Genomic DNA, 21,237 nt, shown 5'->3' on the forward strand with positions numbered 1-21,237 from the left:
GAGGCTTTATTTCTCCACGACCCACTATATAGCCTAGGTACTTAGCTTCTTCCTTACCCAAGGCACATTTCTTCGGGTTTATTGTAAACCCCGCCTCTCTTAGAGCATCAAACACCGCTTGGACTTTTTCCAGATGACTCTCCCAGTCTGGGCTAAAGATGACGATATCATCCAGGTACGCAGCAGCGTATGGCTTATAGGGTGCAAGGACTCTATCCATAGCCCTCTGGAAGGTCGCCGGTAGTATTGAGCGATACCGTCCGATATTTGAAAGTATCGGTATCGGATGGTATCGGCCGATATCCGAAAAATATCGGATATCGCCGATACCGATATCCGATACCAATACAAGTCAATGGGACACAAATATCGGAAGGTATCCTGTAATGGATCCCAGGGTCTGAAGGAGAGGAAACTCTCCTTCAGGCCCTGGGTTCCATATTCATGTGTAAAATAAAGAATAACAATAAAAAATATTGATATACTTACCCTCTGACGCGCCCTGGTCGTCACCGCTGCAACCGCCTTGCTTTCGTTCCGAAGAATGAGCGCGTTAAGGGCCTTCGATGATGACGCGGCTTGTGATTGGTCGCTGATCGGTCATGTGACCGCTCACGCGACTAATCACAAGCTGCGACGTTATCGAAGGTCCTTAACGCGCTCATTCTTAGGAATGAACACGTTAATGACATTCGATGACGTCGCAGCTTGTGATTGGTCGCGTGAGCGGTCACATGACCACTCAGCGACCAATCACAAGCCGCGACATCATCGAAGACCCTTTACGCGCTTATTCTTCGGAACGAAAGCAAGGCGGTTGCAGCGGTGACGACCAGGGCACGTCAGAGGGTAAGTATATCAATATTTTTTATTTTTATTCTTTATTTTACACATTAATCTTAATCCCGATACCGATTCCCGATATCACAAAAATATCGGAACTCAGTATCGGAATTCCGATACTTGCGGTATCGGAATGCTCAACACTAGTCGCCGGAGCTCACTGTAGTCCAAACGGCATCCGGACATACTGGAAGCATCCATCTGGTGTAGAAAACACCGTCTTCTCCTTGGCTTCCTGTGCCATGGGGATCTGCCAATACCCCTTTGTCAAATCCAAGGTGGTTATATATCTGGCGTGCCCAAGCCTTTTGATGAGCTCATCAACACGGAGCATGGGATAAGCGTCGAACTAGGAAACCTCATTCAACTTCCGATAGTCGTTGCAAAACCTCCACTCTCCATCTGGTTTTGGGACCAGGACAATTGGACTCGACCAACCGCTCTTGGATTCCTCAATGACTCCAAGCTTCAACATACGCTCCACCTCCTTGGAGATTACTTCTCGACGAGCCTCAGGAATACGATAGGGCTTCACGTTCACCCGCACATGTGGCTCTGTTAGGACCTCGTGCTCTATGACCTTCGTGTATCCTGGCAACTCTGAAAACAGGTCCCTGTTTTTCTGGAGTAACTCCCACCACTTCTGTTTCTGGGTCTTCGATAGCGTCTCCGCTATAGTAACCGCTCCAACCCCACCTTCTGGGTTGCTTCACAAAGATGGAGTTACTGCCGGCTCTCTATCTTGCCATGGCTTGATGAGGTTGACATGGTAAACTTGGTATGGTTTCCGTCTTGCTGGTTGGTGAATTTTATAATTTACCTCACCAAGTTTCTCGACGACCTCATATGGCCCTTGCCATTTAGCCAAGAACTTGCTTTCAACCGTCGGAACTAACACAAGAACTCGGTATCCCGGATTGAACTGCCTAACTCTTGCAGACCGGTTGTAGACCCTGGCCTGAGCTTCTTGTGACTGGAGGAGCTGTTCTTTCACGATAGGCATCACCAGAATGCTTGGCCTGGGGAAAAATGTGTGTAAATGGGTTAGTAACTGGCTTAGTGATAGAAAGCAGAGGGTGGTTATAAATGGTATAGTCTCTAACTGGGTCGCTGTGACCAGTGGGGTACCGCAGGGGTCGGTATTGGGACCTGTTCTCTTCAACATATTCATTAATGATCTGGTAGAAGGTTTACACAGTAAAATATCGATATTTGCAGATGATACAAAACTATGTAAAGCAGTTAATACAAGAGAAGATAGTATTCTGCTACAGATGGATCTGGATAAGTTGGAAACTTGGGCTGAAAGGTGGCAGATGAGGTTTAACAATGATAAATGTAAGGTTATACACATGGGAAGAAGGAATCTATATCACCATTACACACTGAACGGGAAACCACTGGGTAAATCTGACAGGGAGAAGGACTTGGGGATCCTAGTTAATGATAAACTTACCTGGAGCAGCCAGTGCCAGGCAGCAGCTGCCAAGGCAAACAGGATCATGGGGTGCATTAAAAGAGGTCTGGATACACATGATGAGAGCATTATTATACTGCCTCTGTACAAATCCCTAGTTAGACTGCACATGGAGTACTGTGTCCAGTTTTGGGCACCGATGCTCAGGAAGGATATAATGGAACTAGAGAGAGTACAAAGGAGGGCAACAAAATTAATAAAGGGGATGGGAGAACTACAATACCCAGATAGATTAGCAAAATTAGGATTATTTAGTCTAGAAAAAAGACGACTCAGGGGCGATCTAATAACCAGGTATAAGTATATAAGGGGACAATACAAATATCTCGCTGAGGATCTGTTTATACCAAGGAAGGTGACAGGCACAAGGGGGCATTCTTTGCGTCTGGAGGATAGAAGGTTTTTCCACCAACATAGAAGAGGATTCTTTACTGTTAGGGTGGTGAGAATCTGGAATTGCTTGCCTGAGGAGGTGGTGATGGCAAACTCAGTCAAGGGGTTCAAGAGAGGCCTGGATGTCTTCCTGGAGCAGAACAATATTGTATCATACAATTATTAGGTTCTGTAGAAGGACGTAGATCTGGGGATTTATTATGATGGAATATAGGCTGAACTGGATGGACAAATGTCTTTTTTCAGCCTTACTAACTATGATACTATGTTACTATGTTACCTTTGCAATCCTCTGCTGCAACAGGGCCACATGCTCAATGACGCTTCTGTGGGGCGTGACTTCGGCCTCCCAGGTTTCCTTGGCTATATCCAGGAGTCCTCATGGATGTCGGCCATATAGAAGCTCAAACGGTGAGAACTCTGTGGTGGCCTGTGGAACTTCACGAATGGAAAACATCAGATATGGTAAGAGACAATCCCAGTCTCTACCGTCTTTCTCTATAGCTTTTCTCAGCATGCTCTTCAGTGTCTTGTTAAATCTCTCAACAAGGCCATCTGACTGGGGATGGTACACCGAGGTCCTCATCTGGGAGATTTTCAGGACTTTGCATAACTCCCTCATCACCTTGCTCATGAAAGGTGTCCCCTGGTCAGTCAGGATCTCCTTCGGCAGACCTGTCCAGGAAACCACATGGACCAACTCGTGGACTATACTCGTCAAGGAGGAATTTCTCAAGGGAATTGCCTCAGGATAGCATGTGGCATAGTCCAGGATGACTAATATATACTGATGGCCCCGGGCTGATTTAACTAAGGGACCGACCAAGTCCATGGCAATTCTCTCGAATGGCACCTCAATAATGGGCAATGGCACAAAGCGGTTCCAGAAATGAGGAGTGGGAGCAGTTAGCTGACATGTAGGGCAGGACCTGCAATAGTTCACTATTTCCCGGTGACGCCCAAGCCAATAGAATCTCTGCATAACCCTTTCCTGCATTTTTTCCACCCCTAGGTGTCCACCCAAGATGTGTGAATGGGCCATGTCCAACACATTCCGTTTAAATGGACCCGGCACTACCAACTGCTCTATCAACTCCTCCCTTATTTTCGTGACCCGGTACAACAACTCCCCACTCATCAGAAAATGGGGAAATCTTGTGTCTGCCCCGGTTCCTGTACTACCCCGTTAATAACTGACATTATTAAAGGCTTCCCTCAGAGTGGGGTCTCTATGTTGGGCAGTCCCAAAATATTTACCGGTTACCTCTAACTCCAGAATGTCAGATGCAGGGGATACTTCCTTCTCATCCCCAACCAGAACACAAAAAGGAAACCTGTCTGTCTCTGGGTGTGGCGACACCCTTCCAGGGTTTATTGGTTCCCTACTCTTGCTGGGGAGCTCAGAACCTTTTCACCACAAATCCCAAAACAAACAAAAATCCCAGCCAATAATTATAGGGTGCAACAAGTCCCGAACGACGCCGACTATATGGGACTCAGTGCCACATGCCGTTTCAATGTCCACCCTGGCCATAGGATAGTCGTTTGCATCACCATTAGTGTTGAGCGATACCTTCCGATATTTGAAAGTATCGGTATCGGATAGTATCGGCCGATATCCAAAAAATATCGGATATCGCCGATACCGATATCCGATACCAATACAAGTCAATGGGACACAAATATCGGAATGTATTCTGTAATGGATCCCAGGGTCTGAAGGAGAGGAAACTCTCCTTCAAGCCCTGGGATCCATATTCATGTGTAAAATAAAGAATAAAAATAAAAAATATTGATATACTTACCCTCGGACGCGCCCTGGTTGTAACCGCTGCAACCACCATGATTCCCTTCCTAAGAATGAGCGCGTGAAGGACCTTCGATGACGTCGCGGCTTGTGATTGGTCGTGTGACCGCTCATGTGACCGCTCACATGACCAATCACAAGCCGCGATGTCATCGCAGGTCCTTCACCCGCTCATTCTTTGGAAGGGAAGAATGGCGGTTGCAGCGGTTTCAACCAGGGCGCGTCCGAGGGTGAGTATATCAATATTTTTTATTTTTATTCTTTATTTTACACATCAATCTTCATCCCGATACCAATTCCTGATATCACAAAAACTCTGTATCAGAATTCCGATACCGCAAATATCGGCCGATACCCGATACTTGCGGATATCGGAATGCTCAACACTAATCACCATGTATGCATCACACTCCGACCTTCTTTCCTGGGAGCAGGTGAAGAGGAAAAGTGGCGCTCACCAGGGTCACTAAGCTCCCTGAGTCTAACAGCACCATCACCGCTCGATCGTTCACCTTACGGGACACTCATGAGGTCCCTCATTGGGCGGAGAGTTCACACTGCAGGCTGAATACGCATAGTATGAGCTACGGCGTCCCATGCTGCAGTCCATCTGCTCAGTGGTCTGGGAACAACAAGCAGCTATATGTCCTGGCTTGTGGCACCTCCAGCAAATAATATCACCCGTAGGGACCTTGGGCACCACCTCCCCCCGCCCTTTGTGACCTTGGATGCCCCACCCCTTTTTGGGACTCAATTCCCTTCTGGGACCCGCAGTACGGCATGGGCTGCCTCCCGAAGGAGCCTTCCAACCCTTGGTATCTCTCAACCAGTCCGATCAGCTCGTCGGCATTCTGGGGGATCACCCTGGGCAACCCAAGACTGTATAGGCCTCGGGAGGGAATGGACAAACCGATCCATCATCACCCGTTCTACTATCTGTGCAGGTGTAGATGACTCTGGCTGCAGCCATTTCTGGACCAGGTGCAACAGATCAAACATTTGGGAGCGAGGTGGTTTGTCCCGTGATAGGCCTAGCAGTGAATTCGCTGTGCCCTGACAGTCAGTGTCACCCCCAAATGTGCGAGAATCTCTGCTTTCAATTTGTGATTCTCCTTGGCATCCTGCAAGGTCAAATCATACTACGCCTTCTGGGGTTCTCCCATCAGGTATGGCGCCAGTACCTCTACCCACTGCTCTGGTGGAAGTTTTTCCCTCTCAGCGACCCTCTCAAACACCATCAGGAAGGCCTCAACATCATCCCCTGGGGTCAATTTCTGCAATGCGCATCTTACCGTCTTCCGGTAGTGGGTGTCATCAGCCAGACCTGGGGTTGGGGCGCTCGCATTGCCCTGGATGGCGGTTGCCAGAAGCTGCTGGGTCTGTTGTATCTGCTTCATCAACAGCCTATTGGTCTCTTGCTGCCTTTGCTCCTGCTGTGACTGCATCTGAACCAAGTGTTTCAGCAGGTCCTCCATTTCCCCTGGCAATGCTTGCTGGTTTGCAACAGACTTGACCCAGGACATTCAATAATAGATTTACGTCTCCGCTGGGAACGCAGCCCGCACGTCTACCACCAATTGTAGGGATTTCACTCACTTAGGTGCGACAGCTGACACTCAGGAGGCACGTTCCTTTAAAGTTCACAGGGTTTATTGCTTCATAAACCACATGGCAAAAATAACAGAAAACAAATAGCCTTTGGCTCAGGGAAGAAAAGCAACTGTCCAGTCCTTCAGGCTCAGTCCTGGAGCCTTAACACACTTAGGAGGGTTTCACCTCCACACATATCTGCTGTGTAAAGCATTAGCCTGTCTTATATAGAGCTAACCACACCCAGGAACCCATCACATGATTAGACATGTGGTCTGACATCACCACAGGTCCTGAAACACATATATATATATATATATATATATATATACATATACATGGTTATGTGAAATAAAGAAAACACTCTGGGCTACATCACAGCGACAAGCCACCTATGTGACACATACCTCCCGTCGACTCCACACCATTTAGCCATGCTACAATATATATACACACAGGATCTATATATATGTATATATATATATATATATATATATATATATATATATATATATATATATATAGACACACACATATGTGTATAGCTTTTCAGATAAGTTTGAATAATAAACTTTTAATTACAATTTTTTTTAAAGGTTTGGTACATTTAAAAATCTGGCTACTAACTTGATACTCCACATTTTCTACTTAATATGGGTATCTTTATCTCCTTACATTTCAGTTTTAGAAAATGCTTGGATTCCTCATAAGAAAATCATCATGGAACATATGTTCCTGTAAAAAAAAATATAACTTATGTAGGTGTAAGGGGATGGAATAATGTTGCTGTTTTACCTTTCCTCCCTAATAAGTCCCGGTACTGTATGTTCTAGTTTAAATATAAGTTAGTCTGTTATATTGTGGTACTGCTACATGAATACATGTATAACAGTCTATAAATAATGGTACTGCTACGCTAAATATGTGTATTACCATTACCTGCAAAATGTAGATATTATAACGTGTCATGATGTATTATGTTAGGCAAAGTGTAGGGCTCATCTTTGGCCACTAGATGTGGGGCATGATAGTGTTCAGAGCTCTCACCTAGTGTATAGGTCAGTAAATCATTAATCGTAGGTGGGGCTGCTGTGTAGTAAGGCTAGACACAGGAAGTGTTAGAGTCAGTTAGCTGTTCTGCTGGTCTCTGGAGCAAGGCATAAAGGACTGTTGCTCCCTCGGTGTTCCGGCTACCGGGTTCCTACGCCTCAGAAGGAGGCAGCCTGTGCAGGGCAGAACTCCTTCTGGTTTCCACTCCTTTGCTATGACTTCTCACTCTCTAGAATACAGTTCTCTGTTCATGTCCTTTCTTAGGAACTGCCGCATGTGGCGCAGGTGCAGCTCCATGACCTTCTGTCTAGGCCTCTGACAGGCTCCCACCCCTAGTCCAAATGTAAAAAAGAGGGACAGCACCACAGCAATTGTGAAAAAAGAACCACTTGTTTATTCCACCTCTTGCAACGTTTCGGTCCTTAAGACCTTTGTCAAGCATGCTTGACAAAGGTTAAGGACCGAAACGTTGCAAGAGGTGGAATAAACAAGTGGTTCTTTTTTCACAACTGCTGTGGTGCTGTCCCTCTTTTTTACATTTGGACTTGGATTTGGATACCGGGATGGATCCCCTGGTAAGGACGTGCACCATATTATCCATAAAGATAGCACATGTTTAGGGTGCGGCTGGACTACTATTCTGTGGAAGGCTCCCACCCCTGTCAGGGACCAACTACCTGAGCAAAACTCAGCCAGCAACTGCCTAACTTCCTCTCCAGGCCACCAGTTTTACCTAAGTGTGAAGAGTGCCCTAATAAATAGGAGCATAGCTTCCCCTGGTGGACTGGGGTATGAAATGTGTTGTATGTTTGTGTTACCTGGTAAAGAGATCTCCTTCATTGCCTCCAAATGTAACATCACTCCCCCCTAGAGGAGAATGATATTACTGCAATGACCAGGACCCTGGGGCGCTGCATTCCCCCCCCATTAAATCCAGTACTTTGGGACTGGGAAAAGAAAACAACAATACATTAGTAAAAAGACATGCAATTTTTAAAATGCTATAAACAAATTAATTTAACTGTAGCTTCCCTTTATGGGAGGTGAGAACACTTGAACGTTGCAAACAAAAACATATTTACATTGTGCGCGCGACTTTAAGTCAAGTAGGAAACAGTTATTAGCTAGCTATGAAACACAATTACCCGTACAGGTATACTATTTACTAAGTGCAAGTACCCTCTAAGGGTATACTAACATAGAACCTCAAAGTGCAAATCAATACTACTTTATCACAGCTATTCTTCAAGTGCAAAACAATTATTCTCTCAATTCAGGTGCAGGACAGTCTTTCAACCCTCATGGGCTCACTGCATTTTCCTTTAGTTTATTCAAAGTACATCATATCAGACTATCTAACTTTAACTCTATAATATCAGCTACATGCTATCAGCTATGTAAAACACAATTCTAATCTCAAGTTTAATCTGGCAAAGTGCAGTAGTTGAACATTCCCTTTAAGGGCAAACTCGAGTCTTTTCTGAGGTATTGCAAAGTATCAATCACATCAATATTCAAGTCAATTTAGCAACAAAAGTGACGTGAAGCGAGGGACCCGTTACAAACCCCCACTGTTGGCTTAGGCGGGCTACAAGACGTGTATCCTGACCCGGAATTCTGCCACACCAACGGGTTTTTCTTGAGGTATGAAAAACAAGACAATTCTCACAACAAAATTAGCCGCAGTCTCTGTTGGAGGCAGTTTCTGTAAAAGCCTCCGTTATAAAACCCGTAGGAAGCACCTTTAAGAAGGTGCAAACTATTTACAAGACAGTTCATGAATCACTCACTGTCCATGATTCAAGTGTTCTTTAAATGGAATGTAACTTGTGCAAACTGAGGATCCCTTTAAATGTGGGACCCCTTTTAGAATGAACCCTGATTGGGTTTTATGCAGCAAAAGGCAAAAAGTTAACTATTTACAGTCACATTCTTTCTTTTACTTTCTCTTATGCTTGTCTGGCCAGGGATGGTTGCCTTCCCTGCTTTTCCTGACATTTACAGTGCTCTTGCCAGGTTATCATGAGGATTTCCCCTTGGAGCATGATCATGTCCTCCTCTGTGCTCACCTCCAGTCGTGTGCCTGTGAGTTTTAGCAGTGCTCTCATGTGCTTCTCCATCCCAGATTCCTGATCCCAGGGAACACTGTAACGGCCCCAACCATGTCGGGGAGCCAATGGTGCTGGGATCGGGCCTACCAGTGATTTGTCGGTCTGCAGCGTGGCACAGTCGGTGGCTGCGGTAAGCTCAGTCACTGGAACGTGCTCAGTGGCTGTGGCACGAGCAGTTGCTGGAGTGGGGTCAGTCACCGGGGCAGGGTCGTTCTTCATACCTGCTTCAGATGCGGTCCCTCTGATGCTGGTCTGCTCCGCCTCCGCTGGGGTCTGGAACACTGGTTGCAGGGCCTTGTGCTGCGGCGTTGTCATCTCCGTTTGCAGCATCTCGCTTTCCGGCAGGGCCTTACTTTCTGGCTTCGGAGAGCCGGAACTTCTTTCTTGCTCCGGACCAGACGAGGCTGCTGATGGATGTCTGGTGAGGCTCCCGATGAAGGTCTTCTTCCACCCGGCCACAGTGCTCAGCTGCATCCACAGGAGTTGGTCGCTTAGCTCTTCCACCTCCGCTTTCAGGAACTCCAGGACCTCTGGTGATGGCTTGCTGTGGCTTCCATCTCGGTAGCTGGGGGAGTCCTTGGCTTCCACCCCACACTCCGGGTCCTGGCCGCTCGCCATCTTGTCCTCGTGGCTCGCTCCTTCCTGGTCTTTTTCCTGCTCTCTCCCCCGGGGGGCAGTTTCTTTTTCTTTGTCTCCGCCGGCCATTTAGGATCAGGATGCGGATCTTGGCTGCTGATGGACACGTCCTCAAGGTACAGAGATATTTAGACTGGGCGGCCATTATTTTTCGCGCTTCTCAGTTTGTTCACGCCCACGATGGCACGCCTTTCTTCTTCTCCTGCGCTCCTCATGGTGCTGTAATGGTGGCGGCTTTGGCAGGAATTTTGGCGATCTTTTGCAATACTCAGTCCTTTAGCAAATCACAGTTCAAGCACAATTCTGGCACAGTCTCTAGGCACACATGACCCAATTTTCAGGCTTAAGTAGATCCTGTTCGTGATGCCAAAGTTGGATCGACCCCGTGGGCAAGGGTTACTCGGTACCGGGTCCTTCGGTTCTCAAGGGGTATGTCACGGTGGCTGACCCGGTCCGTGGCCCTTGGGACGTCCATGTAAAAGGGGAAAGGTCTTTAAAGGGATATGTTTGTGACGCCACCTGTGGTATTTGGCCAGGATGACCGACACTGCTTTAGGGGGTTCGCTGGGGTGATGTTATGGCAGCTAGGTGGTATATCTTCCCACAGATGAATTATATCCCCAGGGCTTCCCAGTGTGTAGATGGTGGATGGTGTGAGGCGCAGTGAAGAATGAGGACACAACATTGCAGTCTCTTTACCTTTTATTGAAGGCTTCAGAATCCACATTCCAGAGCACAGATCACAGGGCAGGCAGAGTCTGGCCAGTTTGGAGGTAAATCCAGAGTCCCCTTATCCAGGTGGAAATCAGTAGCCTTCCTCTAGCGCCTTGGTGCTGTAGTACCTTACTGTTAAGCCTCTCATAAGGTCCTTGCAGATGTTGTAGATGTTATAGATGTTATGTCTCTCTCTCTGTCCCCCAGATGGATAGGACAACCCCTATGACCGATGGTGTGAGGCTTTTTACAGGGAGTCTATCATGCCCCGGCCTCTCAAGTGTGCCACCTTGCCTCCTGGGTATGGGGCGGATCAGTAACTTGCAATTAGCTGTCCTGCCGGTCACTGGAGCAAGGCATAAAGGACTGTTGCTTCCTCGGTGTTCCAGCTACCGGGATCCTGCGCCTCAGAAGGAGGCAGCCTGTGCAGGGCAGAACTCCTTCTGGTTTCCACTCCTTTGCTATGACTTCTTCTCACTCTCTACAATACAGTTCTCTGTTTGTGTCCTTTCTTAGGAACTGCCGCACGTGGGGCAGGCGCAGCTCCGTGACCTTCTGTCTAGGCCTCGGACAGGCTCCCACCCCTGTCAGGGACCAACTACCTGAGCAAAGCTCAGCCAGCACCTGCCTAACTTCCTCTCCAGGCCACCAGTTTTACCTAAGTGTGAATAGTGCCCTAATAAATAGGAGCATAGCTCCCCCTGGTGGATTGGAGTATGAAATGTGTTGCATGTTTGTGTTACCTGGTAAAGAGATCTCCTTCATTGCCTCCAAACGTAAATATCACTTCCCCCTAGAGGAGAATGATATTACTGCAATGACCAGGACCCTGTGGCGCTGCACTTGTGTCTGGGGCGAAACAGACTGAGGGATGCATATCCGTAGCAGAGCTGTGCAGAGAGAATGCTGAGGAACCGTCAGGAACGGTCCGACCCGGGTCCGTGCTCTGTGTCTACGAGTGAAGTGCAGGGAAAGGAAAGCAACATTGTTTTGTGAAGCTTGTTGTAATTGCTTCAAAGATTCTGGATGTGCTGTGTAGTGAATCCAGTAAAGATGTTCTTGTTGAACTTGAAACAGACTGTGTCTCAGTTAATGCAAATCTGCCTGGAGAGGGTCTCCCACAGCATAGGGAAGATCCAGAAGGAACTGGACCTGAAGACACAGGTATGCTGACTAATGGTGATTATTTTCTTGTGAGGGGAGGCCAGGACACAGAAACCTAGGAGTCCTCGGCCATGACTACGGTCCTGGACGAACCTTACATAGGGGTAGAGGAGGAGTTCTCACAATATGAATCGCAAATTGTTCAAATTTACTGAGACTTGTCAATTTCTGGAATTTTGACTCAAAGTTGATTTGGAGTCATTCAATAACCTCTATTATTTACCCATAAATCAAGCTAAGGCCAGGCTAGAAAATCACATCTGATATGAAAGCGCAAAGTCAGTGCTCTGGGCTCTAATCCTCTAACATGAGAGGATTGGAGCACAGTTGTGGAGGAGATGGAGAAATTAATTTCTCCATTTCCTCTGCTGCCATTGTCAGCGCCTCAGCGGGAATCGCATTGCTTGCGAATATTACCGATATCACCGATGCTTCACACGCAGACATAGACTTACATGAGTGCATGCAATCCAATTCTCAAGTGCAATTGCAGCGTGCTGTGACTATTTTCAAAGGCCAAATCGGCATGAGAAAATCGCAGATGTGAGCTGCATCATAGAGAAACATTTGGTCGAGTGCAACCCTATTTTTTCCGGATTGCAGTCACCCAAATGCTTTGCAAGTGGGACTGAGCCCTAACACTTCCTATACAGTGAAACCTCTTTAAAACCATCTTATTGATCACCTTATACTCTAGAATTACTATGATAGGTTTTCGAATAATGTTTTATCTTATATATGCTGGTGTTTTTGGGTGGTCATCTAAAAGATATTTTCATCAAACGTACTGAATGATAAAAACTGTTAAGGCCTCCTTCAAATGTCTGTATAAAACACACACATGAAAAAACAGTACCTGTGCCATCAGTGTTTTCCATCAGTGTGTCATCAGTGTTTTTCCAGTATGGGAAAAGAAAACATAAAATTACAATGCTTCTTCTATATTTTGCATTGTTAAACATGTTTTTTTATAGGCTGAACTGGATGGACAAATGTCTTTTTTCGGCCTTGCTACCTATGTTACTATATGCTAAACACTGACAGCACATGGGCGGCACACTGATGCGGTACTTGTGCTGGACGCATTTTTCACAGACCCATAGACTTGTATTGGCCCTTGTCATATGTGCTATAGAGAAAAAGCTGACATGTTTCCATGTAGCTCACAAGGACACAGTCTGAGTGAAAATAGACATGTGAAGATCTCCATAGGTTATAATGGGTACAGGCTGTCACACGTACTGGAAACATGGACATATGAAGGAGACCTAACACACAGAAACGGTCATTTGTAAACTTGGCCATTTTTTAATGACATCTTTTTATATCTAACATTAGTTCATAGATGAAATAATGAGCAATTTATATCTATTTTTTTACAGATATTACATGTAAAGATGGTGGGTATTCCACAATAAAAGATAAGGATGTTACTACCTATACATGTCCTCGTGGTCAAAGGCCGACATCAGACCTTGTGCAATGTTTTAATTATGGCTGGGGTCCACCACCCATTTGTCAAGGTATGTCTTATTAGCTGAAAAAGAAGTGCATTAGTGAGGATAAAAATATATCCTGTTATTAGTTATAGAATTCTGGTTTCTTGACTGCTTTTTTTAATCTACTATTTTAGATTATGCTAATTGACTCCAATTTGCCTACATTTTCTATGCATTATATTATTAATATAGTTTCTATTGATTCACTCTATAGAAAAATCTACTTCATGCCTCTTTTCGAAAGGGACGCGTGCATGCTGCAGTATCGAAACACGTTTGTAGAAAATCTTAAGTCCGGAGACACATTAGCGATTTTAATATCTTTCCAATTTTATGCCTAAAATGTAAGACAAGTGTCATGTGGTTTTTATGTGACTACAATCTGATTTTTAACACTTTACATCCAATTGCAATGCAAATGCAATTCAATTGCAACGCGAGTTTAACATGAGCTTTTGCAGAGAGCAATTCTGTATGTAAGTTAAACAGTTTTCCATGAAAATATTGTTCAGGATATACAGCTCTGGCACAAATTAAAGGGACCTTGTCACCTGAATTCATCCTCTTCATTCTCTGTCCTCCGTAGTACATGCCTGCACAAGGCATGTACTATGGAGGACAGCAGGCATGTACTACGGAGGACAGAGAATGAACTTCAATCCAATATTGCAGCCAGCATGCAGCCAGCGGGTAAGGAAAGGGTGAATCAAACACCTGAAAACTCCGCCCCTATGGCTGAAGATTGTTCCCTCCAAATTCAGGTGACAGAGTCCCTTTAAGAGACCACTGCAAAATGTTCAGTTTGTCTGATTTTTCTCTTTATAGGTATATAAAAGTAAATTGTTATTTTATTCTATAAACATCTGACAACATGTCTCCGAATTTCCAGGCAATACATTTTGTATTTTTTTTCTGACAAAGAAAAATGGTCAAAATTAAAAACCCAGTGCTTCCAGACCTCAAATAATGCAAAGTAAATAAGTTCATAATCATTTGGAAACATCAATACTAATGTTTTAACTCAGGAAGAGTTAAGAAATCAATACCGTATATACTCGAGTGTAAGCCGAGATTTTCAGCCCACTTTTTTGGGCTGAAAGTCCCCCTCTCGGCTTATACTCGAGTCATATACCCGGGGGTCGGCAGGGGAGGGGGAGCGGGGGCTGTGTAATCATACTTACCTGCCGCGGCGCGGTCCCTGCAGTCCCTGGCTTCCCCGGCGCTGCAGATTTTTCCTGTACTGAGTGGTCACATGGCACCGCTCATTACAGAAATGAATAGGCGGCTCCACCTCCCATAGGGGAGGAGCCGCATATTCATTACTGTAAATGAACGGTAACTGTGAACGCTCAATTACAGGAAGAAGCTGCAGCGCCGGGGAAGGCAGGGACTGCAGAGACCGCGCCAGGAGCAGGTAAGTATACGGGGAGCGCAGCGCTGCGCGATATTTACCTGCTCCTCGCTCCGATGCGGTTCCGTCTGCAGCGTCCTCTACCAGTGACGTTCAGGTTAGAGGGTGCGGTGACGTAGTCAGTGCGCGCACTCTGCTGAGCGTCAGTGCTGGAGACGGAGACGCACGAGGAGCAGGTAAATATTGAAAGCGCCGGCGTCCTGAGCAAGAGAGGCGAGTATGTGATTTTTTTTTTTATTGCAGCAGCAGCAGCATTCTATATGGCACAGCTTGATAAGGAGCATCTATGGGGCCATAATCAACAGTGCAGAGCATATATGGCACAGTTTTATATGGAGCACCTATGGGGCCATAATCAACGGTGCAGAGCAATATATATATATATGGGGCACAGCTTTATAAGGAGCATCTATGGGGCCATAATCAACGGTGCAGAGCAATATATATATATATATGGGGCACAGCTTTATAAGGAGCATCTATGGGGCCATAATCAACGGTGCAGAGCAATATATATATGGCACGGCATTATAAGGAGCATCTATGGGGCCATGATCAATGGTGCAGAGCAATATATATGGGGCACAGCATTATATATGGAGCATCTATGGGGCCATAATCAACGGTGCAGAGCAATATATATATATGGGGCACAGCTTTATAAGGAGCATCTATGGGGCCATAATCAACGGTGCAGAGCAATATATATGGGGCACAGCTTTATAAGGAGCATCTATGGGGCCATAATCAACGGTGCAGAGCAATATATATATATGGGGCACAGCTTTATAAGGAGCATCTATGGGGCCATAATCAACGGTGCAGAGCAATATATATATATGGGGCACAGCTTTATAAGGAGCATCTATGGGGCCATAATCAACGGTGCAGAGCAATATATATATGGCACAGCTTTATAAGGAGCATCTATGGGGCCATAATCAATGGTGCAGAGCAATATATATGGGGCACAGCTTTATAAGGAGCATCTATGGGGCCATAATCAACAGTGCAGAGTAATATATATATATGGCACAGCTTTCTATGGAGCATCTATGGGGTCATAATGAACGGTGCAGAGCAATATATATATATATATGGCACAGCTTTATGTGGAGCATCTATGGGGCCATAATGAACGGTGCAGAGCATTCTATATAGCACAGTTGTATATGGAGCATCTATGGGGCAATAATGAATGGTATGGAGCATCTATTTTTATTTTTGAAACTTACCAGTAGCTGCTGCATTTCCTACCCTAGGCTTATACTCGAGTCAATAAGTTTTCCCAGTTTTTTGTGGCAAAATTAGGGGGGTCGGCTTATACTCGGGTCGGCTTATACTCGAGTGTATACAGTATTTTATGGAATAACCATGATTTTTAATCACAGCTTTCATGCGTCTTGGCTGCTTTCCACTAGTCTTTCACACTGCTTCTGGTGCAAAAATGTAAGCAGTTCTTCTTTGTTTGATGGCTTGTGACTATCCATCATCCTCTTGATTACATTCCAGAGGTTTTTAATGGGGTTCAGGTCTGGAGATTGAGCTGCCCATGACAGGGTTTTGATGTGGTGGTCTCTTAATTTTTTCTGAACTCTTCCTGAGTTAAATCATTAGTATTGTTGTTTCGAAATGATTATGAACTTGTTTTCTTTGCGTTATTTGAGGTCTGAATGCAATGTTTTTTTAAAAGTTGACCATTTTTCTTTGTCAGAAAAAATACAAAATGTATTGCTTGGAAATTCGGAGACATACTGTCTGAAATTTCTAGAATAAAAGAACAATCAACTTTTTACTCAAAAATATGCCTATAAAAAAATCAAACAAATTGAACATTTTTTCTTCTTTTTAACATATTTATTAGTGACCTTGTAGGGGGCATTCAGAGTAAAATTTCAATATTTGCAGATGACACTAAACTCTGCAGGGTAATCAATACAGAGGAGGACAATTTTATAGTACAGGATGATTTATGTAAACTAGAAGCTTGGGTTGATAAATGGCAAATGAGCTTTAATGGGGATAAATGTAAGGTCATGCACTTGGGTAGAAGTAATAAGATGTATAATTATGTGCTTAATTCTAAAACTCTGGGCAAAACCGTCAATGAAAGAGACCTGGGAGTATGGGTGGATGGCAAACTCACATTTAGTGGCCAGTGTCAGGCAGCTGCTACAACAGCAAATAAAATAATGGGATGCATTAAAAGAGGCATAGATGCTCATGAGGAGAATATAATTTTACCTCTATACAAGTCACTAGTTTGACCACACTTAGAATACTGTGCACAGTTCCGGTCTCCGGTGTATAAGAAAGACATAGCTGAACTAGAGCGGGTGCAGAGAAGAGCGACCAAGGCTATTAGAGGACTGGGGGGTCTGCAATACCAAGATAGGGTATTACACTTGGGGCTATTTAGTTTGGAAAAACGAAGACTAAGGGGTGATCTTATTTTAATGTATAAATATATGAGGGGACAGTACAAAGACCTTTCTGATGGTCTTTTTAATCATAGACCTGAGACAGGGACAAGGGGGCATCCTCTACGTTTGGAGGAAAGAAGGTTTAAGCATAATAACAGACGCGGATTCTTTACTGTAAGAGCAGTGAGACTATGGAACTCTCTGACGTATGATGTTGTAATGAGTGATTCGTTACTTAAATATAAGAGGTGACTGGATACCTTTCTGGAAAAGTATAATGTTACAGGGTATATACACTAGATTCCGTGTTAGGGCGTTGATCCAGAGAATTATTCTGATTGCCGTATGTGGAGTCGGGAAGGATTTTTTTTCCCCAATGTGGAGCTTACTCTTTGCCAAATGGGTCTTTTTTGGCTTCCTCTGGATCAACATGTTAGGGCATGTAAGGTTAGGCTATGGGTTGAACTAGATGGACTTAAAGGGCCACTGTCACCCCCCTGCAGCTGTTATAAACTAAAAGAGCCACCTTGTGCAGCAGTAATGCTGCATTCTAACATGGTGGCTCTTTTAGTTTTGTGTTCATGTATTACTAAAATAAAGCAGTTTGAAACTTTGCAAAAATACCTCTCTTTGTCCATGGAGGCGGGTCTGAAGCCTCCTCTGTGAAGCGCCCAACTGCCGTCACTCATCTCTTCTGGGGCGATGGTCGCCGCCCCCTCCGCGCTGTTTTCTTTTCAAATCCGGCGCCGGCACTGTGTAAATATTTGTGGGGCAGGCGCAGTAAGCTCTGGCAGTCTGACGTCCCAGCCAGGCTTGCAGACTGCGCCTGTGCAGGCAGTATGGCCACCCACCTCGGTAATCCCTGCCCCGCACTGTGTTATGCATTATGCACAGTGCGGGGCTGGGATTCCTGGGCATGCGCACTGCGTGTGTCAGCCACTCACCCAGGTCCCCCCTCGAGACCTGAAGCCCATTGATAACCTCTGGAATGTAATCAGGAGGATGATGGATAGTCACAAGCCATCAAAGAAGAACTGCTTAAATTTTTGCAACAGAAGCAGTGTGAAAGACTGGTGGCAAGCATGCCAAGACACATGAAAGCTGTGATTAAAAATCTCGGTTATTCCACAAAATATTGATTTTTGAACTCTTTCTGAGTTAAAACATTAGTATTGTTGTTTCTAAATGATTATGAACTTGTTTGCTTTGCATGATTTGAGGTCTGAAAGCACTTTTTTTTTAAATTTTGACGATTTTTTTTTAAAAAAAGAAATACAAAATTTATAGCTTGTCAGACATGTTGTCAGAAGTTTATAGAATAAATGAACAATTTACTTTTTCCTCAAAAATATACCTATAAAGACTAAAATCAGAAAACTGAACATTTTGCAGTGGTCTCTTAATTTTTGCCAGAGCTGTATATTCAGAAATTCATCAAACTGCCAGTATTCCTTGCGTTCCTCCCGATTTTGTTGCTGCCACTTGGAAGAAAAATTTTTTTTCAAGGCCGGTTCAAATCCCTTCTATATTCACCTCTCTTATCTGCAATTCATTTATGGTGCTGTGTGGCTGTAGGAATAGCGTATGACAGGTGTTTAATCAGGGATAATTGCCTTTTAAATTCTAAGAATTGCTGCTATTTTTTCCACAAATGCATTGACTGATTCATGTTTTTCATGGTGTTCTGTACTCAGAAATTCATCAAAGCAGGGAAAATGAAATGATTTAATGTGTTTATTCACAGTTTCTCTCTAGCATCTGTATGTAAGAGGCAGTGGTGGGAAACTTCACGCTACTGGAGATGAAAATTCCACTTCTGAGCTCTCCAGTGCTTGTTTGCATTCATGTCAGGGTCATTCTTGAAGTATATTTGGGATCATTTTTTTGCTGGAAGACCCATGACCTAGGATGAAAACCAAGCTCTCTGATCACGGGCACTACATTGTGACCCAAAATCTTTTGGAAATGTTCCCATTTTATGATGCTTTGCACATAGTCAAGGCACTCAGGCCATTGGCAGTAAAACAATCCCAAAATATTTTTGAATCTCTACCATATTTGACTGTAACTACTGTGTTATTTTATTTGTAGGCCTCATTTCATTTATAGTAAACAGTAGTGCGCTTTACCAAAAAACTCTATATATAGGCTATGTGCACACGTCAGGATTTCTGGCAGAAATTTTCCTGACAAAAACCAGACATTTCTGCCATAAATCCGCATCAGGTTTTTTTCACATTTTTTTGCGCGTTTTTGGGGCGTTTTTGATGCGTTTTTTCTTGCGTTTTTTCCAAATGCATAGAATAGCGGGAAAAACGCAAAAAAACCACACAATTAATGAACATGCTGCTTTTTTTTACTGCGATGCGCATAAAAATTGCAGAATGCATTCTAAATGATAGGATGCATATGTCTGCAGTTTCTAATGCGGCTTTATCACGTTTTTGTTGCAAAAAAACGCGAAACTAACGCGAAAAAACCTGAACGTGTGCACATACCCTATTGGTCTCATTTGTCCACAAGACCCCTGCTGGCCTTCTAACAATAGATAGGGCTACCTAATGGCCCTCTACAAATCGTGATGGCCCTGGAAAAAAAAATTGTGACTTCCCATGTGTCTGATCATGTCTAACATACCACATGGCCATATAAGGTATTAAAATTATATAATTACATTTCCTGCTGAATGTTTTTTTCACCATTGAAAGCAACGCAAATGTGCAAAAAAGTAACAAAAATGCTGCGCGTGAATATAACCCAAGGTGTGGAGTAGCATTTTTTTTTAATTATTTAGCCTTATATACAAGTGATTATCCTAGAAACCATGTTTCTTAACATTTTTTCCAGTCAAATCCATTTTAAGTGCAGTTTTGGATGCTATATTGTCAGTTTGTAAAAGTGGTGTAATACTCGGGCAACATTGTTCTCAGCAATGACCTGTGATTAAGAGATGCATCCAGGATTCTTCACCTTGCTGTTCCCATGCAATTTTAGCACTGTTTACATTGTTTTCAGCAAATTTTAAGACTCCCTCCAGACATTCAAGGGGTTTGGGGTGGAAAAATGCTCAAGTTTACAATTGACTTCATTTGTACTTGTTACTTAGGTCAAGCACCCAAGCATTACGATTTGCTTGCTCATCACTAATATTAAAATGAATGATGTCATTTAAGAGTACAACCTGACATGGAAGAATAAGTATCATGGCTCTTAGAAATACTGTAATAAAGTAAAAAATGCAAGGGAAGAAATTAAAAGTTGAGTTTAATTGCCTATTTTTCTATTTCAGATATTGAGTGCAACATTCCAGAGGCGTCAAATCTTGTACGAAGTCCTCATTTTCAGTCTTATGAGATTAATGATGAAGTTGATTTTTCATGCGAGCATGGCTTTGAAAGAGATGGATCTCGAACAAGCACTTGTACAGAAAAAGGATGGAAACCAACATTACCGACTTGTCAAAGTGAGTTTGGAACTTTGGTGAAACAGAGCTATTTTGTATAGATTACTTGTAAGGAAGAGTGAACGTGCTCTGTAATAATTGGTTATCACTCGAGTATCATGGTGCTTGGATATACTTGTTACTCGGAAAGCAAGAGAAGGTGCTTGAGTGAAAACTCGACTCCCTGCCCCGCGTCTTTGATGCTTGTTATGCAGCCAATAAGCATGCGGGGATTGCCTGTGAGTTACTGTAATCGGCACACTGACGCTATTGCACAGCTCTGTGACACTTCGTATCGGAGGGAGAGGCTACTTGTCAAGGCCTGAGTGCTCAGTATAATGAATCAGAGGACTTTAATGTTGATACTGGTGCTGAAGCGGAGCCATCATGCTAACAGCCCTTCTAAGGGCTAATCATTTCCAGTACATACAATCTGCATTTAGCAGGAGCAGGAAGAGTGAGAAAATCCACTCTGCAGGTAGAGATTATGCCTATGCAGTCCATTGGCAAATATATAGCTGCATTTTTGTTTGTGGAAGCTCAAAAAATTGTATATATTTTGATCCATCACATATCATGTGCTTTGAGGTCTTTTCTGTGTTATACAACACTCTGGAAATTTTGAAGCATTTTCCGGGGCTACATATCTCAACCAAACACCATTCTGTAGTGTGCAG

General features: G+C 44.1%; 1 protein-coding gene across 2 annotated transcripts in view; it reads left to right on the plus strand.

Annotated features, from left to right (window-relative positions):
* Nucleotides 1–21,237, plus strand: part of CFH (complement factor H) — a 906,401-nt gene that overhangs the window by 304,392 nt on the left and 580,772 nt on the right. For both annotated transcript variants that reach the window (XM_069737284.1, XM_069737285.1), the window contains exons 11-12: nucleotides 13,168–13,308; nucleotides 20,408–20,581. In XM_069737284.1, the coding sequence (XP_069593385.1) occupies nucleotides 13,168–13,308; nucleotides 20,408–20,581 (315 nt within the window). The remainder of the gene's footprint in view (nucleotides 1–13,167; nucleotides 13,309–20,407; nucleotides 20,582–21,237) is intronic.

This window comes from Ranitomeya imitator, chromosome 8 (genome assembly GCF_032444005.1).
Source record: "Ranitomeya imitator isolate aRanImi1 chromosome 8, aRanImi1.pri, whole genome shotgun sequence".
NCBI classification, from domain to species: Eukaryota; Metazoa; Chordata; class Amphibia; order Anura; family Dendrobatidae; genus Ranitomeya; species Ranitomeya imitator.